This window comes from Corvus brachyrhynchos, unplaced genomic scaffold (assembly GCF_000691975.1).
Source record: "Corvus brachyrhynchos isolate BGI_N302 unplaced genomic scaffold, ASM69197v1 scaffold47, whole genome shotgun sequence".
Taxonomy (NCBI): domain Eukaryota; kingdom Metazoa; phylum Chordata; class Aves; order Passeriformes; family Corvidae; genus Corvus; species Corvus brachyrhynchos.
The window spans coordinates 189,182-216,082 of NW_008239292.1; the positions used below are offsets into that span (position 1 = coordinate 189,182).

Here is a 26,901-nt window from a genome sequence, read left to right on the forward strand (position 1 = left end):
ATGCAGTGGCCGGGAATTATCACATTTGTCTATGCTTTTAAGAAAAACAGCAGATCTCCGTCCTCTGGGGTTTTGGTTAGCCCATCGAGATGCTGACCCTCTTCTTTGAACCCTCATCATGCGTTTGCTGTCCAAAGCAGAGGCTGATTGGCTCTGAAGGGTAACGTTCTCACTGCTGGTCTCCCCAAAGAGGAACCCCTCCTAGCCCCTCCATTTTTTAACGCAGGGCTCCAGTGAGGCATTAAAACAGCAGATCTCCGTCCTCTGGGGTTTTGGTTAGCCCATCGAGATGCTGACCCTCTTCTTTGAACCCTCATCATGCGTTTGCTGTCCAAAGCAGAGGCTGATTGGCTCTGAAGGGTAACGTTCTCACTGCTGGTCTCCCCAAAGAGGAACCCCTCCTAGCCCCTCCATTTTTTAACGCAGGGCTCCAGTGAGGCATTTGCCAGAGCACTTAACCAGCATTGCAGTAACGATCCCCCCAGCCTGTCAGGCCAGCACATCAACCAGGCAGCTTCCCTGACAAATAACATAAAACATTTTAGGGAAAAACCCAATCTTTTGTGACTGGTACACGGAGAAAATGGTTCTTCTTGCACATTCCTCTTCCGCTTGTATTTCTAAACCTAAATCCTGCTCTAGTGCAGTGCTGCTTTCTGCCCAGACTTAATCAGAAACTTCCGTGCAATTATTTTCCATGCTTTTACAAGACTAATAGAACGTTTTATCCTTGTGCTGCTGCTGAAGGGGCTGTGAGCGAGACAGAAATAAAGTGATTTGCCCTGGCAAGGCAGTAAGAGAGCTGTAGTCAGATACGGACCCCAGAAGTGAAATTATTTTATCCAGATTTAAGTATAAACATCTGAGTTACCTGTCTAGACTTGCTTTATAGTCAGAGGAGAGAAATTAGAGTGATTCATTTTATCCTGAGCTAAAAGGCTACAGTAGGTCAGATGAGGAATGCCTGGGAAGCATCTCCTCCAGCTGAGTTATGAGGAATCTCAGGATGAGGGGCTCCCCAGGAGATGTCTCCAGTATTGACAAATAAGGCTGGATGAGGTGAATGTCTCCAGGCTGCTCCTCTACCCCACACACAGGGCTTTGAAGCAGATTCACAGATTTTCTTTTCTTATACAGGAAAGCTAAGGTAGGAAAAAGTTCCTCTCAGTGCTGTTGCCTGTATGAGTATCCCAGTTTGGGCTTTTGTGTCTCAGGGTGGCACTGGACCAACAAACATTGTGTGTGCTAGTGGTGGTGGTTGAGGGAAGAGGCACTTTGTGCTGCGTGGGGATGTCCCAGCATCCGTGGGACCATAGCAGAATGAAGCACTTTAGATCTTCACCTCAAGCGCTTCACCTCTGGCTTGGTGAAGCCAGACCTCACCTAATTTTAGGGACCTGCCATCCAGGTGTTGCTCAGGCAGTCATTCCCATCTCCTTGAGTCCTTGGAGCAGTTCGTGTGGCCTGTTGCAGCTGCTCACTGATGTGAGCTGAGCCCCAGCCCCCAGTCCCTGGACTGCTCTCCAGGGTCACCTTGGCACGGCCGTGCTGCTCCGCGGAGTGACCTGCGCAGCACTGGAACTTGGACCAGGTGGGAAGCAGCAGACGTGGTGCTTTTGGCATAGGTTTGCTCCTGGTTGCTGTTCCTAGGGCAGTGAATTTTGAAGACTAAGCACTGTATGAACCCACAACAAGGCCATTTCCTCACCTCTTCCCTCCTCTTCTACATCCACAAACCAAGTCTGTTCCTCAAACCCCAAATCAAGACACACTGCATGGATAAACATGCAGCAGCTATCCAGGCAAGAGGATGCAGCTCTCATCTAACACCCGAGTTGCCATGGTTTCTGGCAGAGCTGTCTTTTAGTACAATACTCTGTAGGTATTTTATATTTTCCTTTCTCTCTTGGGATCATATTGCAAGCGGAGACTTTTCCTACGCAAAATTAATGTTTTTGTGTATTACCTAGCAAAATGATAGAGTGAAGGCTTTAGAGAAAAATCAGGGGGTTTTGTTTTATTTTGATGTAATGCTGAATCTGATTGACAAATAACAGTCCTCAGTGTAAAGATAATTAATTTAGAAAGTTTGGAGAAAAAGAAGTTGGTGAAAGTGATATTTCTAACAATTCAGGGATACAACAAACAGCTTTAAATGGGGAGTTGGTCCTTGCATTGCACATCTTAACTTCTTAAAAATTACCCCCGGCTCAATCCCCCATATGGAGCTCACTTGGGCATTATGGTGCATGGATTAATTGATTTTCTTCCTCTTTTTTATTATAAGACTCTCAAAAGCTCTTAAAATACACTGATTGATTGTCAGCAGAAACAATCAAGTGTTCACCAAAACCCAGGGTAGGTCTTAAGTGTTTTCTCCACATCCATGTGGGATGGATTTTACTCAGCAAAGCAAAGGCAAATTGTTTGAATTCAAGGTGAGGCAGAATAATGGGTTCAGAATTTATTAGAATTACTTATATATTAGGCAGAAAAGTAAAAATAATGCAGTGCCCACTGGCACCTTGTGGGGCCAGAGATGGAATAATCAGGTTTTCCAAATTGGTTGGCAGCAGCACCAGCTCTCAAGGGGCTGCCATCATTATTTGGCATTGCTTTACACTTGGAATTACCTCTCTTAGTGTCTTTTTCATTGCTCCAGAGTGCCAGTCTTGTAGCTCTGCAAGTGTTGTAGCTCACAGTGGGCTTTCTGAGTGCCCCCAGGTACAGGCACAGGCAGCACTCGCCAGATTGGCACAGCCACAAGGGACATGTCAGTTGTTTCCCCATCTCCAGCCATGGGCTGGATGCCACATGCCACCAAAATACATGAGGTCAGGTTATTTCCTTGCCCAGCCTGCTGTCTGGTCATCTGCACTTGTGCAAGGCCTGTACTGAGTTAGTGCAATTAATTAGCAGATTAACGTGGGATCTGGTTGTTCAAGATCATTTCCACAGCTTTAATTTTGGCAGAATTGTGGAGCACGGTAGAAGTGGTGGCTGAGTTGTCATTTGGGACAGAACTTCCTCTACACCCATTGCATGGGAATGAGAGTCCAGCATTTCTTGCTCTTTTAATTTACCCCTCAAGCCATATTTAGTGAGTGCCATATTTGTGAATCACAGGGATGAGTCCATCATCATGTCCTCCAGTAAACTGGAGGGGCAAACCCAATCTGTTCACCAAGTATGGAGTGCTGACTCTGAGAATACAACTTCTAGGCTTCCCATATGTCTTCCAGAATAAACTGGAACTTCCAGAATTTTTGACTGCATGACTTGGAACCCAGTACATTTTAAAATGTAAAAAGAATGGGCAATAACTCAACAAAGTGAGTGTAGGAAATTTACCGTATGCAAATTCCACATCTCCAGCATCTCAAGATGTTAACTCTAGTCAGGGAATCACGGAGTGGTTTGTGTTGAAAGGACTTCAAAGCCCAGTTCCAGTTCCACCCCTGCCATGGGCAGGGACACCTCCCACTGTCCCGGGTTGCTCCAAACTCCGTCCAACCCAGCCTTGGACACTTCCAGGGATGGGGCAGCCACAGCTTCTCTGGGCACCCTGTGCCAGGGCCTCCCCACCCTCACAGGGAAGGATTTCTTCCCAATACCCCATCTAACCCTGCTCTCTGGCAGTGGAAAGCCATTCCCCTTTGTCCTGTTACTCCAGACCCTTGTCCAAAGTCTCTCTCCAGCTCTCTTGGAGTCCCTTTCTAATCTCACGCAGAAAGCAGAATTCAAAAATAAATTACTGAAGCCATTGGAAGCAAGTTGGGGATCTGTAACAGGGATTTAGCAATGCAGTGAAGTGACTTTTCTGCAGGTTTCTCCTGAACTGCAGTCAGAGCTACAGCTGCAGCATCAGTTGGAAGAGACGAGGAGAAAAGGCAGACAGATTATAAATGATAGCAGATGAGATGGAGAGCAGATGTGATCACTACCACCAGAAAGGATATCAGTGGAGCAGCTCGTTTTAACTGGCTCATTAGACATCAAACCTCAGCATTGGGATGCAGAGGGGGATTGAATATATTTCATGTCTTAAGTTACTGTCCTCATAAAATCTGTTCTTTTTCTTCTGGACTTTAAACTTCTGTCTGCTGGGCCATTTTCACTTCTAAATGGAAGAAAATATTCACAGAATAATCCATCCTGTGGCACTGAGCCACCAAGAAGAAAGGAGTGGAGAAAACTGATCAGCAGAAACTGATCGAAGAAAGAAATGTGACTAAAATTCTTCCTGTTATTTTATTCCTCAAATCCTAAGACCCACTTTTAGAGCAAAATCGTCTTCCAGCAGTGCAGGAGAAAGTAGCCTTGACTGTTTTGTTTGAATTTTTTTTATAATGTGAATTCCTTCCAAGTTAATTTGCAATTATAACATCAGAGGGAAACTACATTACAAAAAAATCAGTAAATCAATTTAGGTGATAAACTGTTCCTTCAAGAGGGGCTCATGGAGCTGAGCTTGGCCTCTCTGCAGCCAGGACAGACATCCAGATATCATTCTGCAAGGGAAGAGGCTCTGGGCTTTGTTGGAGCACACATTAGTCTCTGAACTGGAGTTATAACATTACACTTGGCAGAGCTGAATTAAATATGAATACACATCTTTTGAAGAGCAGATTCACTGGGCACAATGTCAGATCTCTTGATTTTGGACTGTTTTCATGGGATTAGTTGGAAGAAGGGAGATGTGGGTGTAAATCAGGGAATTTGGACTTTGGTAGTTCAGAAGTGAACAGGACTGATTCTCATTTATTTTTTGCTTGTCTTTTGCTCTGGTGCTGCAAATGCCTTAACACTGGAGTACTTTTTCACCCTTCAAAATCTTTTTTACCTGAGGACTGGAAGAGTTTAGATGACACACATCTGGGAGCTTTCAATATTTTCTTTTGTGTTTAACCATTCTCCTTCACTGCTCTTTGGTCACATCAGTATTTTATCAGTGAGACTTTGTCCTTTTCCATCTGTGACATGAGGAATGGGGTCACCTGGGGACTGTGCTTCAAACTGAGAGAGAGTAGGTTTAAATTGGATATTAGGAAAAAATTCGTTCCTGAAAGCCTGGTCAGGCCCTGGCACAGGTTGCCCAGAGCAGCTGTGGCTGCCCTATTCCTGGAAGTGTCCAAGGCCACATTGGATGGGGCTTGGAGCAACTTTGTCTAGTGAAGATATCCCTGCCCATGGCAGGGGGCTGCACTGGATGGACTTTAGGGTCCCTTCCAGCCCAAGCCGTTCCATAATTCCACATAAGCTCATGTGCAGCCTTCTCTTATATTTGCCTTCCTTAGAGCTGCTGTAGGTGTGCACTAATTCATGCTGTGTAGGGCATTGGAATGATTAGAGACTTATCTTTATGTCTTTTTTACATATGTAAATATAAATATATGCTTACACATACATAATTATGTATCTATATATACACACGGCATATATGTACATACGTACACACACCCAAACACATATGTGCCCATCTAGGCAGACTCCTGACCATTAGAGGAATCAATACAGGCACAGAGAGCAGACTAAAGCTGCAGGATCTGAGCTGTCAGGGCTATTAATTTTTCACAAAAAAAAAAAAAAAGAAATCTTACATTAAAAATAGAAAAATCTCTGATGATAAACTCTGCAGTGGTGAAATTCAAAGCAAATCATTTCACTGAGCTCCTTGATGTAGAATTCATTACTGCCACTCTGCTGTATTAAAAAAAAACAACCTTGTGCTGTTGCAGTCTGGTTTAGTTTCCAATTAATGTTGACAGAACAAGTATTTATCAACCAGCCCAAAGCCAAGGTCTGGGAAGCATTGCAGAGGTAATGTATCACTCATTAATACTGTACTTTATTCTGGAGTAGTTCATACATGCCTTATTCGTAACACCAAAGTCATGTCTATGATTAAATTCAGGTAAATACCCTTCCAACTGCAGCAGAGAAGCAATTTAGGAGCTGACTGGAACCTGGGCTGGTGTGTCAGGCAGGAGCTGCACTTCAGCTCTTGCTGCGAAGAACAGGCACCTTAGAAGCTTCTGGATCATCAATTCATGCTTAGGATTAATGCAGTTACTGATCCATTCAGAGCCTTCCTAAATGTTCTCAAAGAGTTTTCCACCAACAAGCAAAAGCCTAGTATTATTTGCTGTCCTGTGATAATCCAGAGGCAGAGGGGCATCGCTGAAGGGTCCCTTTGCACAGGTGCTCACAATCTGGAGCAGAAAGACACGGCTCCTGATCCCCTGCCTGAGCATCTCCCCAGAAAGGGAAGGAGCTGATGTGTTACACTGGGCGTTCTGTAACACGATGTATCAAACAAGGAGGCAGTGGAAAAGAAAGATATATAGACCAACTCTTGGCAGATGTTTCAGAGATGTTTATTTCTGCAGCCCATGGCCGGGGCTCTGCTGAGGAACTGCCGCAGTCACGGGGCCCGAGGGTCCCTGCCCGCGCGGGGGAACACAAACCAACCAACGGGGAACGAGGCTGAGCAGGGACAGGGAACCCCCTGCCCCCCTCCCAGGGCTACATGGCAGGGGGGACGAACCCTCACACTGATGGCTCTGAATCACGGAATCATAGAACCTTAGAATGGTTTGGGTTGGAAAGGACCTTAAGGGCCATCCAGTCCAACCCCCTGCAGGAACACCTCCCACTAGCCCAGGTTGCTCCAAGCCCAGTCCAACCTGGCCTGGGACACTTCCAGGGATGGGGCAGCCACAGCTGCTCTGGGAAACCTGTGCCAGGGCCTGGCCACCCTCACAGGGAAGCATGTTTTCCTAATACCTGATCTATACCTGATCTCTGTCAGTTTGAAGCCGTTCCCCTTGATCTGTCACTCCAGACCCTTGTCCAAAGTCTCTCTCCAGCTGCCTTGTCAGCAACCTACAAGTTCTTGAACTTGCACCACCAGTCTTTGGGTGGAGGTGAACACCTTGGCCCCTCCTCAAAGCCTGTCACGGCATTGTGAATCTGATGATTTTTTGGGATGGACTGAGTGTATTGCAGCAATCACAGGTTTTCATAATCTGGCTGAATGGGGCCAGGTTAAATCCAGCAATTGCTGTTCCACTTGACTTCCAGCAGTATCTGGCAACACTCAAGCTGTGTTTCCTAGTCACTTGTTTCCTGATCTGTTTCTCCTTCCTTCCTATGGACATTCCCAGAGGTTAACCAGTGTAACGAGCAAATGCATTTGTCTGTCTCCTCTAACAGGAAACCTGACGTTCTCCTCCCATTCCAAAGAGGGGGGGAGCCAAAGGAATGCAAGGCAACAAGCTGGGGTTACCTCGAAGTGCTATAACCACTCTCAGGGCCCTTCTGTTGTCCCAGCTTTTTGTGTTTTGTCCCTTCTGTTCGTGGTATATGGAGAATTCCCACAGCACAGATGCGTGGGATCAGAGGCGCTGCCCTGTGCACTAAGGCATCATGATGGATTTTCAGCACTCAGCTGAGGTATCAAAGCTGTGTTGTGATGGGCAGAGGCACCATCTGGAGAGGCTTCTCCTTCTTCAGTCATGGGAAGCATGGAGCAGTGGGATCCCGGCACGGGCCGTGTGCCAGGCCAAGGTGTGGAGAGCAGCTTGACAGGCAAAAAAAGGGGTTTTCTTCAATTTCTTTTTATGGTCAAGTCACCCTGAGAGTGAAAGTGCTGTCAGTCAGTAAAAACATTTCAGAAAACAGTTACTTGAGTTGATGGTGCCTCTATAAAGAGAGCTGTGTTTTGGAATGAAGCACAACAGAATTCCCCACCAGTGCAACAGCTAACCTGTAAATGGGATGTGGTGCTCTCTCACCTGTCCAAACCTGGGGATCAAGTCCTGCCTCGTCAGAAAAATACGATTTTTTTTTCATCCCACTCCTCCAGCAGCCACATTCCTGTCCTCCCAGCACCACGAGGGCTGACAGAGCATCACTGGGCTCTGCTCACACAAATTCATGTGTTACTGATCCAAAAGGAGGGTCATTGGCAGGGCTCGGGGGGCACCTTGCCAAACACCTGGCCAGGGCATTACAAGTCATTCACTTCTTTCCTGAGTTTGAGATGGGCAGTAATTCACCCTGAATGGGGATGAGCTGGTAAATCCCCACTGCTGTGAAAGCTTCTATCTTGTGTAATATTTAACTAGATGTCTGGCCGTCCAAAGTATTTCTTTGCTTTACCAGACAGGGATGAGCTAATAACATTTCCTGTCCTTAAAAGCTCTTTTAAAGCCACAGTTGATAAAATATTTTATTTTCCTTGGCTGTAAGGGTTTGATTGCTTTTAGTGCAGTCACATTTTTATGTACTTCCAGAAATGAAGTGGCTTAAAAGGACTCCCTTGGGAGCAGCCAGGGGCTTAAGGAAGAATATAATCTTGTTGGTAAAACCAAAAAAACATCACACAGACCACTGAGATCCCAGTGTGGAGCCTTGCTGGCTCCTGCCCTGCTTGCTGCATCTCCTGCTGTGGCATCCACGTGTGCCTGGGGCACCTGCAGGAGCAGGTATTTGTTGGTCTCACCCAGAAATGGTACTAAAAGGTCACGTTTTTGCATCATGTGTGTTTTGTGTGGAGAATCATCTTCTTGTATCTTTGAGAAGATTCAGCCATTTTGAAATTGCAGTGTTACAAGATGGAAGTCTGTAAATATTTAAAGGTTTTAAAATGTCAATAGAAATCACCTCTAGCGACAGAAGTTATTGTCTCTTTTATTATATTTTGCCTTAAACAGGACTCGGTGTGTAGTTCAGTTAATTTGCTTTGGTTGTCAACCTGGTAGGGCATTGCCAGAAGCATCTTTATTACTGGAAAAGCTGGAGGTTGTGTTTAGAAAGGAGTTTTACAAAGAAATAAAGTTGTTTCACTCCACAGGACTGTCCACAGGGTAGAGAGTGCAGTTGTCATTTAAAGGACTTTTTATTCAAAGTGTGGATATTTTAAATATGGCATTTTTTATTTTATATTCAAGTTGGTTACGTGCTTTGCAAATGTGGTTCTCCTCTGCGAAATGACTATAAAAGTAACACTTCAGCTTTCATGACATTGTACCTGTGGTGTTTCTAAATTTACATCTGCTCACAGAAAATATATTGGGGCTTTTTTTGCTGTCTGCTGATGTCTGGGGGGAGGTTGAGCTGTCAGGGATCACCAATAATAAAGGGCACGATTAGTTGTTGGTTTACAAGTGAGAATTCAGCCAGCTCTGTTTCCCAAAGCTGGATGTGGTTGAAGGATTAGCAGAAGCAAAAACTGTCCTCAAAAGTTGTTTCTTTGGTGTAATCAGAAATACTAACATACTTTTTCTTCTGATTTCAGGAGTGGCCACACACTACTTGCCTTCTGGTTTTCCCGACAAGAAGGAAAATTAAATCGACAGCAAACTATTGAACTGGGACATCACATTCTCAAAGCACATATTTTTAAGGTAACAAAAATTCAAATGAAGGTTTATGCCAACCTCATCCCCAGCACTGGCAGCACTCAGTCTCATCTTGTTGTGGGGTTGGTGTAAGAAGTGTGATTGCTTGAGGCTGCTGAAGCATGTAGAAGTGAGCTTTAGAAAATGGTATCTAAGAAATCCTTAAAATTAAACCCTCCTTCAGACTGTAAATTCAGCGGATAGCCTCCTTACCTAAAATTGCTCTTCTACCACAAGATGCTTCTTCCCCTGAAAGATAAGTTCTTGTAGCAGCATCTAGAAAAAAAGCAATCTCTTAAAAGGAGCCGTTTTGAAGAATCCAATGCAAAATTGAGGTTGTAAAGGGAAAATTTGATGGTTGTTGAGATTGGCTGATTGGTCCATCTTACTCTTCACACAGACATTTAAGACTTGGGCAATTGGAAGGCACACTTGGATGCGAGTATCAATATGACCCATAAACAAAGTACCATTCTTCCTGCTGGCCCAGGTACCAGAAGGTGGGAATGAGAGGGTGGATTTGTAAGGTCACAGGAAATACAGAATTTCTTACAACTGTTAGGACCTGTGGGTGCTTAACCCTAGGAAAAACAAGGCTGTATTTTCATCTGGTCGCTGTATGATTTTATAGACTTAAGAGCGTCAGCACTCCAGTTTCTCTTCCTAGAGCAAACAGTTGATTTCTGCTTTGTATCAGTCCTGTTGGATTTATTTATTGTATTCCCTGTGCCAGATTCACCATCAGGTGTAGCAGCAAAGTCTGCTTGTTTGGGAAGGCAATGGCTGGAGCCAAAGGGAAGAACCCCAGATTGGTGCATTACCCCTCAGGGTATCAATTTCACATTTTCAGTTACATTCCCAAAGCCAAATTCAGCCCTGAGTTTACTGTTCAGCTGCCATTTATATCTGAATTTGGTTGCAAACCTTCTGCATTTCACACGTCCATGGTGGAAACCGATTAACAGGGATTAAGACTCTGAGCAAATGACAATTTTCATTAAGTGGACAAGTTTCCCATAGATTCCAGGTTTAATTGAGCAATATATAGAATGGTAGAAAATGACAGGTAGTATATGACAAATGTCAGTCCAGCCTTCTGTTCTTCATCACTCAGCAGAATCCTTGGGTTTCCAACACTGCAGGAAGATCAGTGTCACAGTGACTGATAAGCATAGCAGAATGTTGTTTAGGAGTACTACAAAGTTTTGAAAGGGTTTGAATTAGCTGGATGAGAAACTGTAACTTAGTCTTTTGCTTTTCCTTGAATAGATTTTTTTTTTCTTTATTTTAACAAGTATTTACTGAGGATTTGTGAGTCTTTACTCAGTGAAACGAGCTGCATTAGTTTCTGAAGGAGGCACTAGGCTGGAGTATTGCAGACCATGTTTAAGAGCTTGAGCATTCTTTAAAGAAAATATTTCCAAGAGTATATGCATAGCCTCTTTGCCAGTTGTTACCGACTGTATTTGTTTCTGAACAAGCATTGTTCCCATTCAGGCTTTTCATTCTGGCTGATCTTTTGCTGAAGCCATTACCAGTGTGGTCATGGGTTTTCTGCCAAGTAGGGAGCGTGTCAGGTCATCAGTTCAGGGTGTTTTTCCTCAAGTTGCCATGTTACAGCAGCAGACACAAAGATCTTTCTGTAGACACAAAGATCCTAATTTTGAAAGTATTTATGGAGGCCCGGTGCCATTATAATTCCATTTTATGTACTCATCAGGAAGCCAGGAGAATATTAGAACAGAGCTAAAGCATTTTGTCCAGACAGGGAGTACTGGGTATAGAGGTAGACTCTGATAAAACATCTCAGAAAATTTATTTATCCTTCCCCAGTCCTTCTTAGTTTGAATCCACTGGTACCGTAGCAAGGTGATGATGGAACACTTGGAATTTCCAGGTGTAAAAAAAGTAAGTGATGCACAGACACAAAGTGCTGACCTGACATGTGGTGGGAAGACACTTTCACATTCCCATCTTCACTTGCTGGCTGAGGTCTGGTGGTTTTGCTTTCTCTTCTAAACACAAACATCCTCAAACAGTTCAGGGGGGAAAAAAAGCAAAAGTACAAATGTTTCAGTTTTTTAAATAGGTTACCAGTCTTAACAGGAGCACATGGAAAGCCAACTTGAAAAGCCTGGCATGGAATAAAAGGGCACCAAGAGAAATGTGCGGCTCTGATACAAGAGGACCCAAACTTCAGGCTGGCGTATGTTTTGCAAATCAGCCAAAGAGAAGGCTTTAATTTCATCTTAAATTAGTTGAAATGTCAGTAATACAGAAGTGGGTGATGCTTGGAGCAAACTGGTCTAGTGGAAGGTGTCACTGCCCATGGCAGGGGGGTGGAATGGGATGGGCTGTAACCCATTCTAACCCAAACCAGTCTGGAATTCTGGGATTCTGTAAAGTGCCAATGGCCAAATAGCAGAGGAAGTGATAAGGTGAAAATTAAGGATGCTGACAGCTGCATACATGACAGGACAGGAGAAACCAACTGTTTGAATACTGGGGTTGTGGGAGTTGGCAAATTTTTTTAAATGGTCAGGCCATACCCTGGTCTCATGTTGGATGATCCCAATGAAGTAGGAACCACTGATGATATTTTTGTTTGATGTTGTATCAAGCTGGGATTTGTTTTTGCTGAAGGATTCACTCTGCTCCACAGTTCTGAAGAGGGAATTGGAAAAGGAAGATGCAAGCTGTAAAATGAGAAATAGGGCAGGCTTTTTTCAGCAGCTGAATCATTATGGTGTTGAATGTATTTTTTTCTTTAAAGGATAAATGTCACCTTTTTTGTCTTGCACTAATATCTAAGTATATATATATATATTCTAATGCAACAGTTAAGATTTTTACGGCATCTGTGATTATCTTCAGAGGGCTATTTTCAAAATATCTACCATTTTCCTTGGTCCTGATGGTGATTCAGGCACCTCATTTATGGGCTTGATAGTAGTATAACTATTTTTAAATTATTTTGTTTATAAATTGCTTTCCCTTTCTAATTTCATCATCCTGAGTTTATGAAATTTAATATTGACCTCTAATGTCCTGCGTTGTGTCATTTCAAAGGCAGCATTTAACAGTGGCTCGAATTCTTGAGCTCTTTCTCCCTCAACACAAGCAGATATTTTTCTTGGTTTAGCTCTCTGAATTTTAAGGAAACAAGCACATGGAGCTGTTATTTATAAGAGCTTGTCAAATCTATTGCTTCTTTTGGTGATAAAACCATTTCAAGTGACAAATCTGTTGATGGCTAGGGCGATGCTGCAGATTATCTTTCACACAGAGGAATCAGAGGTTGCAGCCGAGTCCAGCAGTGGGTTGGGATGATGATTCCTGCACATCTTCCTTCAGGGGAAACAAATCCCACCTTGTGCTGCTGGTTTTGTTCCACCATCACCATCCCAGTCGCAGTCACACAAACCGGAACCGGATCCTGCTGTTTTGCAGGGATGGAAATGACCATCCGGCATGCAAGGAAGTGGAAATCAGGGTTTTCTTATCAACATAGAATTAAAGACGCCTGTGCAGTTTCCATGGAACCAGCAGGCTTTCATGGGAAACCAGCAGCAGAACTGCAGCAGGCAGGGCATGCTCACGGCACGGCTCCTGCTGGAGTGGCCTTCCCAGCCCTCTGCTCCTCCATCCAGCTGTTCACTGGGAGAAACCTGCTTAACTGTGGTCTGCCAGTTAGTGATGATGGAAAATACGTCAGACATTCTGTGTGCTATGTATAATGTGATCACGGACACCGACTAGAAAGGCTGGAGACAATCTGGTACAAGAGACCAGGACATGCTGCTCCCGGCTGTCGTTGAAAGTTCCTGAATTTATCTTATTGTGAGCAGATACTGTGTACTTTATTAAAAAAGAAAAGAAGTAGCAATCTGTGCTCCTTAACATGACATTTTGTGAGGGTGTTGAATGGATCTGGTTGCTCAGAGTTTAATCCTGCCTTTCCTAGGCCTTGGAGATGGCTACTACCTTTACAAGTAATTTTCTGCAAGCTTATTAGTTGATTGTGAAGGTCAGATATGGCAAATTGTCACATTATCTTGGGTGTAGTCATTATTGTCCTGAAAATCCTTTGAAGTCCAGAGACCCAGGATGATCTGCCCAGTGTAACTGAGCAGATTTGTGAGCTTGGATCTAAGTTACTTTCTCTTTTTCAGGGTCTGAGTAAAAAAGTTGGGGTATCTTCCTCTATCCTGCAAGGCCTTTGGATCTCCTACAGTACTGAAGGTCTTTCAATGGCTTTGGCATCTCTGAGAAATCTCTACACCCCGAACATAAAGGTACTGGAGGAGGGGGACGAGAACTGGGGGCTTCAGACCTCACACAAGAAGCTCCAGCAATGGGCGGTGACCATGCAGAGTATTCACTGGAGCCAAGTCCAGTGTCCTGGGCAGCCTGAGCAGTTTGCTGAGTGTTTATCCTGAGCTGAGGAGAGGCCTTCAGTCCACTTGAGATTTTTTTACCATTTGGGGTGGTCCCTCAACTCTGCTACTTTGACCAGGGATCTCCTTTTCCTTGCAATGAGCAAATAGTGAGTTTGTGCCTGTGCAAAATGGGATTTTTCCTTCCCGAAGATGTGGAATGCGACAACTGATGTTGGAACTTGACAGCTCATGTAAAGGGCTCTGGCTTAGGTAGGCATGAACTCTGAGGTAACAGCAAATCCAACAGCATGTGCTCATGTGCTGGTTCAGGCACTTCTTTTACAGTGGTAATATGAATGTATTGACTTAAGTGAGCCCATCTCTACAGCAGAAAGGATTTCAGACAAGAGATACAGGTTTGGAATTGTTTTCTGACATGGAAGGATGTTTGTCCCAGGTCCTTCCCACCCAGGCAACATGGGCTCAGTGTCTGTCCCCATGTCCCTTCCTTGTCACTCTCCAGCATCAGGTAGAGCCTTTTCCACTGGCGCCGAGTGCAGAGGGAGCCACGCAGTGGGGCAGCCAAACCAGCCCTAGAGAGGGATCCCATGGGAAGGATGCTGAGTACAGCTCTCTACAGCTGTGTTTTGATTCCCCATGCCTGCCATGTCCCCAGCTGCTGCCGTGGGGCTGGAGTGTCTTTGCTCCGAAACAAAGGGTGGCTGCACCCTTCAGACCACTTCCTAGCCACTTGGGGAATGATTAAACTGCTCCATCTACTTAAAATGGGACCATCTATTGGGCAAATGTTTTTACTCAGCATTTTATGTCCTTTGCTGTTTGTTTGGAGATGTGCCCAGGGCCCTGGTTTATGTTTCAGTGTTGCCCTTACGATAAACTCCTGTCTCTCCATAAAGCTCAGCCAACAGCTCTCCTTCCCTGCGCAGGTCAGTCGGTTGCTGATTTTAGGAGGTGCAAACGTGAATTACCGGACGGAAGTTCTGAACAATGCCCCCATCCTGTGTGTCCAATCTCACCTGGGGTACGTGGAGATGGTGGCTTTGCTGTTGGAGTTTGGGGCCAACGTTGATGCTGCTTCGGAGAGTGGCCTGACCCCGCTGGGCTACGCTGATTTTAGGAGGTGCAAACGTGAATTACCGGACGGAAGTTCTGAACAATGCCCCCATCCTGTGTGTCCAATCTCACCTGGGGTACGTGGAGATGGTGGCTTTGCTGTTGGAGTTTGGGGCCAACGTTGATGCTGCTTCGGAGAGGGGCCTGCCCCCGCTGGGCTACGCGGCCGCCGCTGGGTTCCTGAGCATTGTGGTGCTGCTGTGCAAGAAACGGGCCAAGGTGAAGTAGCCACATTGCTCAAAAGCTGATCTAAACTGTTCCACATCTGTTCAAGGCTGGGTAGGAGCTGCAGGCAGGACATGGAACACTGGCTAGGGAGCATCCTCCAGCAGATGAAGCCAGGAGGCTGCTTTTGGTGTTGTTTTTTCTGCTAAAACACAGTGGGTTTAAAAGTCCTACACTGACACCAACTCCTGAGAGGCAGTAATTGGTGTCTGGAATTCAGGTCTGAGGTAGGAGCTGCCTAGTGACGCTGCACTGGTGACCTGCACAAGATTTCTGGAGAACTCCTTGAACCTCACAAGGTTAAAATGGCAACACTGCTTTTCCAGCACAAAACATTCTTTAAATATCTCCCCGAGACACATTTTCCAAAAATTTCCATCAACTTGTCCTAGAAAAATCCCCTTTGTTTAGCTTTGTGATGAGTGTTCGGAGTTTTAATTGTATATAATAAGACAAGTTGAAATACTTCGTTGAAGAAGAAAATTGTGCTGATTTTTGAAGTGGAGCCTCCTGGAAACAATTTGTGGTTTCTCTGTATGTTTAATTTCAGTTCAAAAGGCAAAATATGGGTTTGTGTAGTTTTGGTACGGATGTCAGGATGACTGAGGGACTGTTTAGATCTTGCTGGGTTGTGTTGTCTGTAATAATGTGAGAACAGTATGAAGGAAAAAAGGAATTTTGCTTTTGTTGGATATTTTGAGCGAGTTTAGTGACAGAAGTCCTGCCACTCATAGTTTTCCTTGAATATCCCTAACAGTACTGAGGAAATACCCCCAAAACACAGCTCGGTGTAGTTTGAAGACTGAGATATTGGCAGAAAACTGCAATATTGATTACTGCAGTAGTTGAGAAAGGAGAAATATTGACATATTATTAATGTGAATGTGTTACAGTATATGAAATATTTCTCATATGTGTTATACTACTGTAATTTAGTGGTCAGGCCCTGGCATGGGTCACCTAGAGAAGCTGGGGTTGCCCCATCCCTGGAAGTGTCCAAGGCCAGGTTGGATGGAACCTGGAGCAACCTGGGACAGTGGGAGGTGTCCCTGCCCATGGCAGTGGAGTGGAATGAGCTGGTGTTTAAGATTCCTTCCAACCCAGACCATTCTGTGATTCTATGAATTAATATTAGTAAAATACGTTATATGATAATTATTTATTATTTTTATGGCAAATAGTACATTGCAGAGCACAGAAGGGGTTAACCAGCAGGACAATGATAATTGACCTGCCTTTCTTGTGTTCTTCAAGTTCCTGCTACTGGGATAGCATCTAGAAATCCTACCTGATGTATTCAGGCATCAAGTGGAAACCGTGCCCCAAAATACAACCAAATAAGTTCCTCCAGAGCTGTCAAGCACTGTCTCTATTTTCTATTGACTGTGCCTGCACTGAGTTCACGTTACGGTGTCTGACTGCAGGCTGAGGCACTTCTGGGACTCTCAAAAGAGCTGATACCTGGACAACAAGCTGGTTTTCCTTTTGTAGATTTGGCTAAAGGAGATGATACCAGTGTGATTTCCAACGCACAAGAACATTTGAATGCTGGACTTCAGGACACAAAGGAAAAAATATTTTTGTAGTCTTTTAGTCTGAAGAAAACTGAAGAAACCTAAAAAAAATAATGATAGCTTCCCCAAAGCAAACATTTGTGGCCAAGATGATGCCGGAGCCTGGGACATTGCTTTGGAAATGTTTGTTTTCTGGTCATGGAAGTGATCGTTTACTAGAAAAATGCGCATTTTGCACATGTGGCATTATTTTGAAATTGGGATTGGAAACTCTGAAGAGGCAAAGATTTTTTGCGCATGATTTGGTTTAACTGTATTTTGTCATCTCTTTTCGAGGTGGATCATTTGGACAAAAATGGACAGTGCGCCCTGGTCCACGCCGCTCTCAGGGGACACTTGGAGGTGGTGAAGTTCTTGATCCAGTGTGACTGGAGCATGGCTGGGCAGCAGCAGGGAGTGTTCAAGAAGAGCCACGCAATCCAGCAGGCCCTGATCGCCGCTGCCAGCATGGGCTACACCGAGGTAGGGCCTACCCTGCTTCTGTGGGGAGGGTAACCAGGGGTCGAGCCTTTCCTGCCCACTCACAAAGAGCATCTGGAGGTGGAGTCCAGAGTACTTCTGTCCTGCTCTTCCTCCCCATCCCATCCCAGTGTTCACCGATCCCTTGGCAAACCCTGTGGTCTGGGCAGGTGTCCAGGAGAGGAAACATAACAAGCCTTTAAGTTGTCAGAATAAACTTATGGAATAAACTTTTAAGCAGGGATAATAAGGTGGATGAACAGCACATTGCCTACACCACTCCTCCAGCGTGGATGGGGAGTGTGAGAACATGTAACTTTGGACTGGGTGTCGGGGAGAGCTTCCTCCTGCCATCCTGACAAAGATTTCTGATGGGGAAAATTATGTGTAGAATAATTTAGGTTGGAAAAGACCTATAAGGTCATTGAGTCCAACCCAGTGCCAAGCCCACCACTGCCACTAGTCCCCTCCGCAGAGCCCCAGCGACCAATGGCAGCCCCTGTTCCTTCTCCTTTCCTTGAGAATGGGTTTCTTTCCTACCAAATACCTCCTCTCAGCCTCACCTCCTCCAGGAGATGCATCCGCTGCACACACCAGGTCATCTCCAACAGAGCAGACACAGTCCCACAGGGAACTGACCCTGCCAAGTCTCATCACGTGCCGTCATATCAAGACATTTGGTTGGGGTTTTTTGCTTGTACAGGGCAGCAGGTTCAGTGATTAATCTCAGGAAGAATATATCCTTGATCTCAGGGTGCCAGGCAGAGACTGTTCCCTTCCCTCTGTGTATTCCGAGCAGCTCGTGTGACGGTGTCAGCAGTTCCTGTGTAACACATTCAAGTTCATGATCTGACACATCGTTTTGTTTTAGATCGTCTCCTACCTGCTCGATCTTCCAGAAAAAGATGAAGAAGAGGTGGAGAGAGCACAGATCAACAGCTTTGACAGCCTTTGGGGAGAGACAGGTGATTTCTGTAGAAGTTGCAGCTTCTTTGTGCATGTTTGTGTTTGTATTCACGGCCTCTCAGTCCCCTGGTGCATCCCTGATCCCTGGCATTGTTCTGATGAGGGATCAGTTCCTCTGTTTTGATTCCAGGTGATTTACAGGTGTCAGCATGAGGCTTGCACTCAGCTTAAGTAAATCAGAGAAGTTTAGGTTTTGAAAATCCTGAGCTACTGCAGCTCCTGGCTCTTCTCAGGAGCATGAGACATGGGGCATTCTGACCAGTCACTGATTTCTCTGAAACATGAGATGGACGTGCAATTCTGTGGTTTCTCTCTTGATATTGGGCATACTTATCCAAAGCATCTCCTTGTTTCTCTCTCCACCTCCCCATTACATGCAGCACTGTGATTGTTAAAGTATCCATTGATTTTCTGAAAACTCCTCATTATTTAAGCAGAGGTAGTTAAAAAAATATTCTTTTGTGCAGTATTGCATTTCTGCATTGATAGGTACAACACAGAATCCATTCTTTCCTAACTTCTCACAGGAAAAAAAAGGACAGCTTTAAATCCACCCCTTTAAATCCACTAAAATCTCTCTTTTGAGACATTCCAACTTGGAGTTGTTAGCTTTTAACTGCAACAACCTCATAAATATTATCTTTTGCCATTTGTACTCAACTCACTTATCCATTTGCATCACTGGTGATGTTCCTGTCAGGTTAATACACCCAGGTAATGTTCCTGTCTGGGGAATGGAGCATGGATTGTGATTCTGTCAGCTTTGCTTAGAAATGACACGATCCAAGGGGACGAGGGCTGGCTGGGGTGTGGCTCAGCCTTTGCTCAGGTTGTTTCTGATTTGGAGGAGGCGGGGGGGGAGCAGGGTTGTATTTTGTGCTCATTTGTACCTGTATCTTTGAAAGTGTGGCCTTATTAGAGCCATGTGATGAATGGAGTCTATCAGAGGGCATTGTCCTGAGCTCTAAAGGACAAAGCTTGAGGGATGAGGTATCCTGGGAAGGAGCCTGGCTGTGCTGCTCTGGGCCACTCGCAGGGCACTGGGGAAAGAGCCAGTTCTGCACCCATGGGAATGTAACAGCAGCAAGGGCATCGGGCCATTATTAGACAAAATAGAGGCAACAATAAATAAGCAATTTCAAAGTGTCCCTGGGGTGTCATGGGAGAAAAAAGAAATTGGCTGTGGAATTAGCCCAGTGAAATGACTGAGCATTGGTGATGGGACAGCAGCTTTGTACCAGTGACTCACAGTGTGAGTCACTGTGGCCAGTCCTCAAATGGATTTTCCAAAAGGGTCTCTGGTGTTTGGGTCACAAGGACTGTCTTGTAAATAAAACAGTGATCAATCCCTTCAGAGTGTGATCAAAAGCCACTGAGATGTCTCCCTGCAAAGTAACCTCATGGACAGCATCAGGCACTACAGATAGCCCTTCCCTTCCCGTCCCGTCCTGCCATGTCCTGGGTAGCTCTGACATTCCCAACCTGCCTGTTTCCATCTCTGTTGTCCCACACCTCTGCCTCCAAAAATCCCAAAAGACGGACTAACTGGGTGTCTGAGAGTTTCTCTGTCAGAGGGGGGTTTCTGAGTAACTGGGACAGCTGGGAATTGTGTGACAAATCACACACAATTCGGGAGCCATGTCAAAAGAATATCCACTTACACCATTAAAATTGGTAGTAGGTAGGATGGGAAAATGAGCAAAAATGAGCCAGCCACCACACTGAGCAGCCTTTTGTCTACATGAAACAAGTGTGTAACTTCATATGGAACTCAAGACTCTCTTTCACATAATTGTATTATTTTCCCAAAAGTAAATAGAGAGTTTAAATAAATTTGGAGAGAAATGCGGGTTTCCACCTAAAAATAGCAATCTGCTCTAAAAATCTGAATCCTGGCTTGTATGGGTTTTGATACTTGTTACTCATGTCTCATCTTCCACAGAGCAGAGTCGAGTGCCTGGCTCGATGATATCAGCCTGATGTCATCCAAATGGCAGTGCCAAGTGACATCATAAGTTTAGGAACTGCTGACAGCACGCTATAGCCAACTCCAGATGGAGTATTTCCCCCTGGGACAAAACTAATATCAAAACCCAGCAGAAAAGTCTCTGAGTCACTTATGCTGTCTCCATCAGAGCTGGAGGTGCAAAAAACATCTCCGGCAAGCTGTTTGTCTTGCTGCCAGGCTGTGAAACAGATACATGTGCTGGATAGGAGCAATTTAATGATTCCTTCTCCAGATAAAGTTGTTTTTTCCACAAGAAAACACAGCAGCAGAAGCAGAATATGCTGTTGCAGATCCCTGGTGTAGGAGGCCATGGCTTGACGTTGCTTGCTGACGGAGATGGGCACATCCACACCTGAACCCAGTCTCAGGCTCTGTTAGAGCTGTTTTGAGAAACACAGCAGCTGTTGTGTGGTGTTTATGCCAAGACTTGGTTACTGCACGGTGAGTTGTTCTTCTGGCACTACATCCTCATGGAAAAGCTGCAAAATGAACATTCCTGTTTACCAGCCCAGGATCCTGGTTGCTGCTCCTTGGCTGGGCTCAGTGGACTCACCTTGGTTGTGCTGGGCCATGAGAGCTCTCCAGCAGACAGTAAAACTTCAAACCAGCCCATTTCCATCCTCCATAGTTCCTCCTGGAGGAGCAAGGTCTGGCTGCTCAGTAGCACAGGAGCTTTTGAGCTTCCCTTGAGCTGGAGCTGCAAAGGACAGGCTGGAGTCACATACCCACACCAGTTGATTGGACCCTGAGGAACAGAGCAGCAGAAGGATGTGTCAGTGCAGGCAGAAGGGACTGCAAGGGGGAGTGGAGATAATCATGGATCGTTTCAGTAAAGTTTTCTCCAAAGAACATTTCCTAACAAACACCAAACTCTAGAGTGATTTACAATATTTTCATTGTTGCAAACATAAGTAATTTTGATGTAAAATACCTCAAATTAACCTGCAACATTTCAAGTGCAGGCAGGTTTAGAAATAGAACCCAGCAGCCCTGCATGCCCATCCCTCTGCCTCCTTCTATATTTGTAGCTTACGTTTAAAACCCACATGGATCTGATTATAGATTTTGCAGAATGTTCTGCTTGTGGCAGCAAAATGATTTTTCTTTTAACTCTTGGTGTCTCTCAACCCCAAGAGAAGAAAATTCAGCCACAATGTGGAAGAGAATTGAGAATTAATTAAATCCCCCAACATTAACAGTGGTGCAATTGGAAAGCCATCAACACCTTGTAATCAGCCAACCCACAGAAATGTACTTCAAAGAAAAAACAAGCGACATCAGTCAGAAATAGACTCCCACCTTCTGCTCCAACTCCTACCAGAAGCAGCAGAGCGTGGAGCCAGTGGAGCTGTGCTGAAGTGCACAGAAAGTTAGGGAGAGGGAGGAACCAGAAAGTCTAAAATTAATACTGAAACAAGTCACCAGCAGGTCCTGAACTTGGAGCTATTTTCAGATTGAATGTGTGTTCTCTAACTCAACCACACTTCTGAGTTATCAGAGCACATTTTGTCAGGGGAAGAGCTCTCCGGCGTTGCTTCTACCCACCTGTAGTATCATGAGCACACGAAAATGAAAGATATTTTTGGGTTTGCACCAAGACCCTGGCTGGTAGGATCAGCCCTGGCCAGAAGCAAAGCCCAGAAATAGTGTTCTTCTTGGAAAACAGGTGAACAAATCCATCCTATTTTGCTTTCCAATTGTTTCCCTGGTTTCAAAGATCTACAGGGTGAAGTGGGATATGGAAAATAAAAGTCCTCCATCTGGATTACACTGCTCTGTACTTATTTGGGCAAAGGAAAGCCGCAAATGTGACTGACATCAGTGGCTGGCGGGATCTGTCAGTGCCTCCTGCTTGATCCCTCACTTGCTCCCTTGTAGTCATGGTGAGATGAGGCAAGGACAAGTTGCTGAAGGTCTTGTCAAATACCTGAAGACCTGTGTTTTGTCTGGATATTGTGCCCCTACTCAGACACATTCGGCCTCACAGCCTATGGCTTTGGCAGTAGGGAAAACAATAATGGATTCATGATCACATCTCTTTACAGCCAAACCTGAACCTCAGTCACACTTTTAACCTCAGTCACATTTGAATCTCAGACACCCCTTGAACCTCAGTCACACATGCCTGTAGATTATTTTATACTTCTCGTGGTTCTCATCCTGTTTCACTGACTTGCAGAAAACAATAAAATCTGATTGTCCTAAACAGCCTTTTTCCGTGACATTATGCAAACTTTTCATGGAAGAGTTGACCTTTGAGGTAACTAAAATGACAGGAGTTGAAACTGTACCAATCCAGCCCATTTTCTTTGTTCATTTTGCCTGCCGTGAGATAGGTTTGGCATTTCAGGCCCCATCACTTTGGTATCCAGCAGAAAGACCCAGCTCTGGGTAGGAGAACACTCCCCTGAGCATGTGGCTCTTCCCTTGACTGCTCTCCTCTGTCGTGCAGCTCGGACGGCGGCCGCAGGGCGCGGGAAGCTGGAGGTGTGCAGGCTGCTCCTGGAGCAGGGCGCCGCGGTGGCACAGCCCAACCGCCGGGGCGTTGTCCCGCTCTTCAGCGCCGTCAGACAGGGCCACTGGCAGGTGAGTGGGGTCCTGGGCCCTGGGATGGCCAGAGATGTTGGGTCAGGCCATCCCTTCTGTCCTGCTGGAATACGCATGGAGAAGACAAGCCCCAGCTCTTCTGGGGAATGATCAGAGCGAAAAGAAGGGATACTGATGCTTCAATCGCCCCAAGTTCTGGCTGGCTACAGACAGCTTTGCTTAAGTCCTGTGTTATCATAGAAGCATGGAATGGTTTGGGTTGGAGATCTTAAAAGACCACCTAATTCCATCCCCCTGCCGTGGGCAGGGACACCTTCCACTATCCCAGATTGCTCCAAGCCCCATCTAGCCTGGCCTTGGACACTTCCAGGGATGGGGCAGCCACAGCTGCTCTGGTTATCTCACCATTTGAGAAGCAAATGGGATGCGTATGACTTAGAAGAATATTTTTCCTGTCCTTATACCTCTCTTCCTTCTCATAATCCCTAATCATCCATCAGCAATCCCAGAGGGCACCATGCCTGGAGGGGTGAGAGTTTTCAGAATGTGGGATCTGCTCTGCTCTTCCTTGGTTCTGGCATCTTCTTAGCTGGGTTGCCATGTGTAACCTATGTCCTGGCTTGGTGTGTTGCAGATCGTGGATCTCCTGCTCACGCACGGTGCTGATGTGAACATGGCAGACAAGCAGGGCCGGACACCCCTGATGATGGCTGCATCTGAGGGACACCTGGGCACTGTGGAGTTTCTGCTTGCACAAGGTTAGAGCACGTGTTGGGAGGTGTTGGGGACCAGCCATGGCACATCCCACCACACCAGCTCCAGCTCAGCTGCAGTTCGTGATGTCAGGGTGTGGATTGTAATCCCACAGCTGGGAGAGCACCATGTCCAGCTCATTGGACAACGAGGCTGGAATAGTCATAGCCTTAATCTTGACTGGCGGTTGTGTTACCTGCTTGGTGCTCTCTGCCTCAAAACCACGCATCTGAGTTAGCAAATAAAATAACCACAGATGCTTTGAGCAGTGGTTTAAGAATGTGCCCTTGAACCACGCTGAGAACTTTCCCTGTAGACAAAAATGAACACAAGATGCGATTGAACCGTCGGCATCGCTGCGGAAGGGCAGCCAGGCAAGAGCTGGGGACACGTGGTAACACTTCCATTTTTAGCTCTCATATTGTTACCCACATTTTTGACACCAGCACCAACAGGAGGGTAAGGCCCCAGCACAGACAAGGATTTGGTGAATTTGCTGAAAATAAATCAGCCTGCTCTGTACCCACAGCTTCCTCTGTGCTCAGTCCTTTCAGTGATGACTCTCTTTCACTGAGGGTTACTCAGCCAACAGGAACATGGGTCAGTTTTGCTCATTCTTGCTGTACCTGCTTGAGGTGAGTTGGAACAATTTGCTGCCTGTGAAAACACAATCAGTTCTGATTACTGCTGTTCCTTAGAGGCTTCTTTGTCTTTTATTTTGGACAAATAGCCAATGTTGGTTTGGTTGGGTATTTTTTTTTTTCCTAGAAATAGCATTGTTGTGTTGTTATTTGATACTTTTATTCCAGGTAAGATCCCTCTTTGGGAAAGGATATTTCCTTCATCTCGTAACTGCCTATGTCTGACCTCTTAGCCAAAGAGTGAGACACTTGAATATTTTATGTAATAGTTGTTAAGAACATTTTTTCTCTGTAAAATCTACAAGAACAAGTTTCTCATTCCCATCTGTCTGTTCTGAGCCACAGCCAGTGGGATCCTTGCTGCTCAGTGCTGTAACCTGCACAGGGATGTGACAAAGATCAGTTTGAGCTTTTTAGGAATTAATTCAATTAATTCTTTTCTGGTCTTCTGTTGTTTTTAAATCTCAAATTAACACTCTCCATCTTCAAGATTAAATGTGGCCCCTTTTTCAGCTTGACTAATAAATCTGTGTTTAAAGGCTTAAAATAAGGTGGGGTTTTTTGTCCCCAAACTTGAGAACTGTGCATGCTGCTTGAGACTAACTCATTCAGAGGAGGTTGAAAATACAAGATAATCTGGGCTGTGGGATCATCAGCAAATGCACATAATGTTTCTTTGGCTCTTTGGACACTCTTTGAGAGCCCAAAAAGTCAAAAATAAGAAAATTTTTACTTTAAGAGGTCCATTCTTCTAAATATCATAATAAATTGCACTGCAAAGACTGTAACACGTGGTCCTGAAAAGTTAACTCAAGCCTGGGCAGAGTGCAATGATACACAGTGCATTTAATTAAAATGGCTTTGACAATCCTGCTCAAGGTTTCATTAAAATCAAAGTGTGTGAATCATAAGCCATAAGCATTAGTTAGTGTGTTGCAAAGCAAATCTCATTTGACTGTACTTGATTAATGCAGTCAGCGTTTGTAAACACATTTTATTAGCAAAGTTGCGGTCATCAATCAATTTGAAACCCAAAATTTCAGAGTTACCTGTGGCTTAACACCCAGAAATAATGGGGGTGTGAACAGGGAATTAGTAAACTTCCCTGGTGGCAGCTCTGCTAAAGCTGATATTTATACAGATCTGTGTGACACAAAGCAAAATAATTCCTCGTGCTCGTTCCATTTGGAGGGAGCTTGATTCTGAATCTCATTTTCCTGCAAAAATCTATGCCTTGGTGTTTTTCTTGAGCATCATCCCTTGGGGGTTACCCTGCCTGGGCACTGCAGCTTTGGGTGCATCCTCTGTTCAGAATCCATCCAACATCCTGGCCATTCCCTGCAGCTTTTTGGTGCTCCACGTGTCAATCTTTTCTTTTTGACTTAAGTGGGCTCATTGTGCCTGATGGATCATTAAATCACCAGGCTAGATGGAAGCAAGAAATATTTTATGATTAGAGTTGCGAGGCCCTGGCACAGGTTGCCCAGAGAAGCTCTGACTGGCTCTGGATCCCTGGAAATGTTCCAGGCCAGGTTGGATGGGGCTTGGAGCAACCTCATGTAGTGGAAGGTGTCCCTGCCCATGGCAGGGGAGTGGAACTGGGTGGTGTTTAAAGTCCATTTCAACCCAAGTCATTCCATAAGAAACACTTGCAGTTAGTTTTTTTAGGGAAGGAGCAGCTCTCCCAGCCCTTCCCAGAAGCAAACTGGGTTTACCCAGATGGAATCCTTCCCGCTGCAGGATAGATCAATCCCATGAGATCACCTTAAGCCACTTGCCCTTAAAACCATCCATTTGTTTCCTGTCTGACTGCCTCAATGCTGAATAAGTCAGAGATCCCTGAAGGATGAAGGATGCCTTTGGAGTCAAGCAGAGGCTGTACTGGGAGCCAGAGCTGCCTCTGAAGGTTATGCCCAGCCTGCCTTCAAGCAGCCTCTTGGCATTACTGTTGTCTGCTTGCTTAGACCTTCAGCTGGCTCTGCTGCAGGGGTACCCTGGAGTCTGTCCGTGTCACCCTGTGGTGTGGAGTGTCTCTTCCACTGGAATGGAAATGAGTGGGAAGGTTGAGTGATGACATGGCTTTCCAGGCTTCCCTCTTACTGCAGGAACTTTCTCACCTGCTCCAGAAGAGTCAGAGGGAAAGTATAAGAGAAGACTTTCATGCTTTGAAGGCAAAGCTGGTTCAAGTAAGCAGGAAGGAAACAAAGCTTTATCCTGAGCAAAATTTGGGCTTGGGTCAACTCAGGATCATCTGGAGGGGCTTTCCCAGAGCTTCAGAATGGCTCCTGGGTGCAGTGTGGGCAACGTGAGAGAAGGCTGGCAATGTGTTGAGGTGCTGGAGAGTGTCCAAAGAAGAAAACAGAGCTGGGGAAGGATCTGGAGCACAAGAAGTGGCTGAGGGAGCTGAGGGGGCTCAGCCTGGAGAAAAGGAGGCTATGGGGGGACCTTCTTGCTCTCCACAACTCCCTGCCAGGAGGGTGCAGGCAGCTGGGGGATTGGGCTCTGCTCTCAGGGAACAAGGGACTAGGGGAAACAGCCTCAAGTTGCTGTAGGGGAGGTTTAGGGGAGGGATAATTTCTTCACTAAAAGGGTTGTTCAGCCCTGGCACAGGCTGCTGAGGGCAGTTGTGGAGTCCCCCTCCCTGGAGGGATTTAAAGGATTTAAAGATGTGGCACTTGGAGACGGGGTTAGTGGAGGGCTTGGCAGTGCTGGGGGAACAGTTGGATTCAATGGTCTTAAAGGTCTTTTCCAACCAGACTCAGTCTGTGATTCTGCGTGGTCATCCCTTGAGCCTGCGTCTTGCAGTCTGTG

General features: G+C 45.4%; 1 protein-coding gene and 1 long non-coding RNA gene across 2 annotated transcripts in view; both read left to right on the forward strand.

The window, feature by feature from the left end:
- Nucleotides 1-6,594, forward strand: part of LOC108448248 — a 9,442-nt gene extending 2,848 nt beyond the window's left edge. Inside the window, exon 3 of the long non-coding RNA XR_001864057.1 lies at nucleotides 6,425-6,594. This is a non-coding gene — a long non-coding RNA (uncharacterized LOC108448248). The remainder of the gene's footprint in view (nucleotides 1-6,424) is intronic.
- Nucleotides 1-26,901, forward strand: part of TANC2 (tetratricopeptide repeat, ankyrin repeat and coiled-coil containing 2) — a 164,910-nt gene that overhangs the window by 124,245 nt on the left and 13,764 nt on the right. The window contains exons 14-21 of the mRNA XM_017740549.1: nucleotides 9,302-9,410; nucleotides 13,577-13,699; nucleotides 14,731-14,755; nucleotides 14,925-15,136; nucleotides 16,993-17,178; nucleotides 18,047-18,140; nucleotides 22,602-22,735; nucleotides 23,331-23,454. Of these exons, the coding sequence (XP_017596038.1) occupies nucleotides 9,302-9,410; nucleotides 13,577-13,699; nucleotides 14,731-14,755; nucleotides 14,925-15,136; nucleotides 16,993-17,178; nucleotides 18,047-18,140; nucleotides 22,602-22,735; nucleotides 23,331-23,454 (1,007 nt within the window). The remainder of the gene's footprint in view (nucleotides 1-9,301; nucleotides 9,411-13,576; nucleotides 13,700-14,730; nucleotides 14,756-14,924; nucleotides 15,137-16,992; nucleotides 17,179-18,046; nucleotides 18,141-22,601; nucleotides 22,736-23,330; nucleotides 23,455-26,901) is intronic.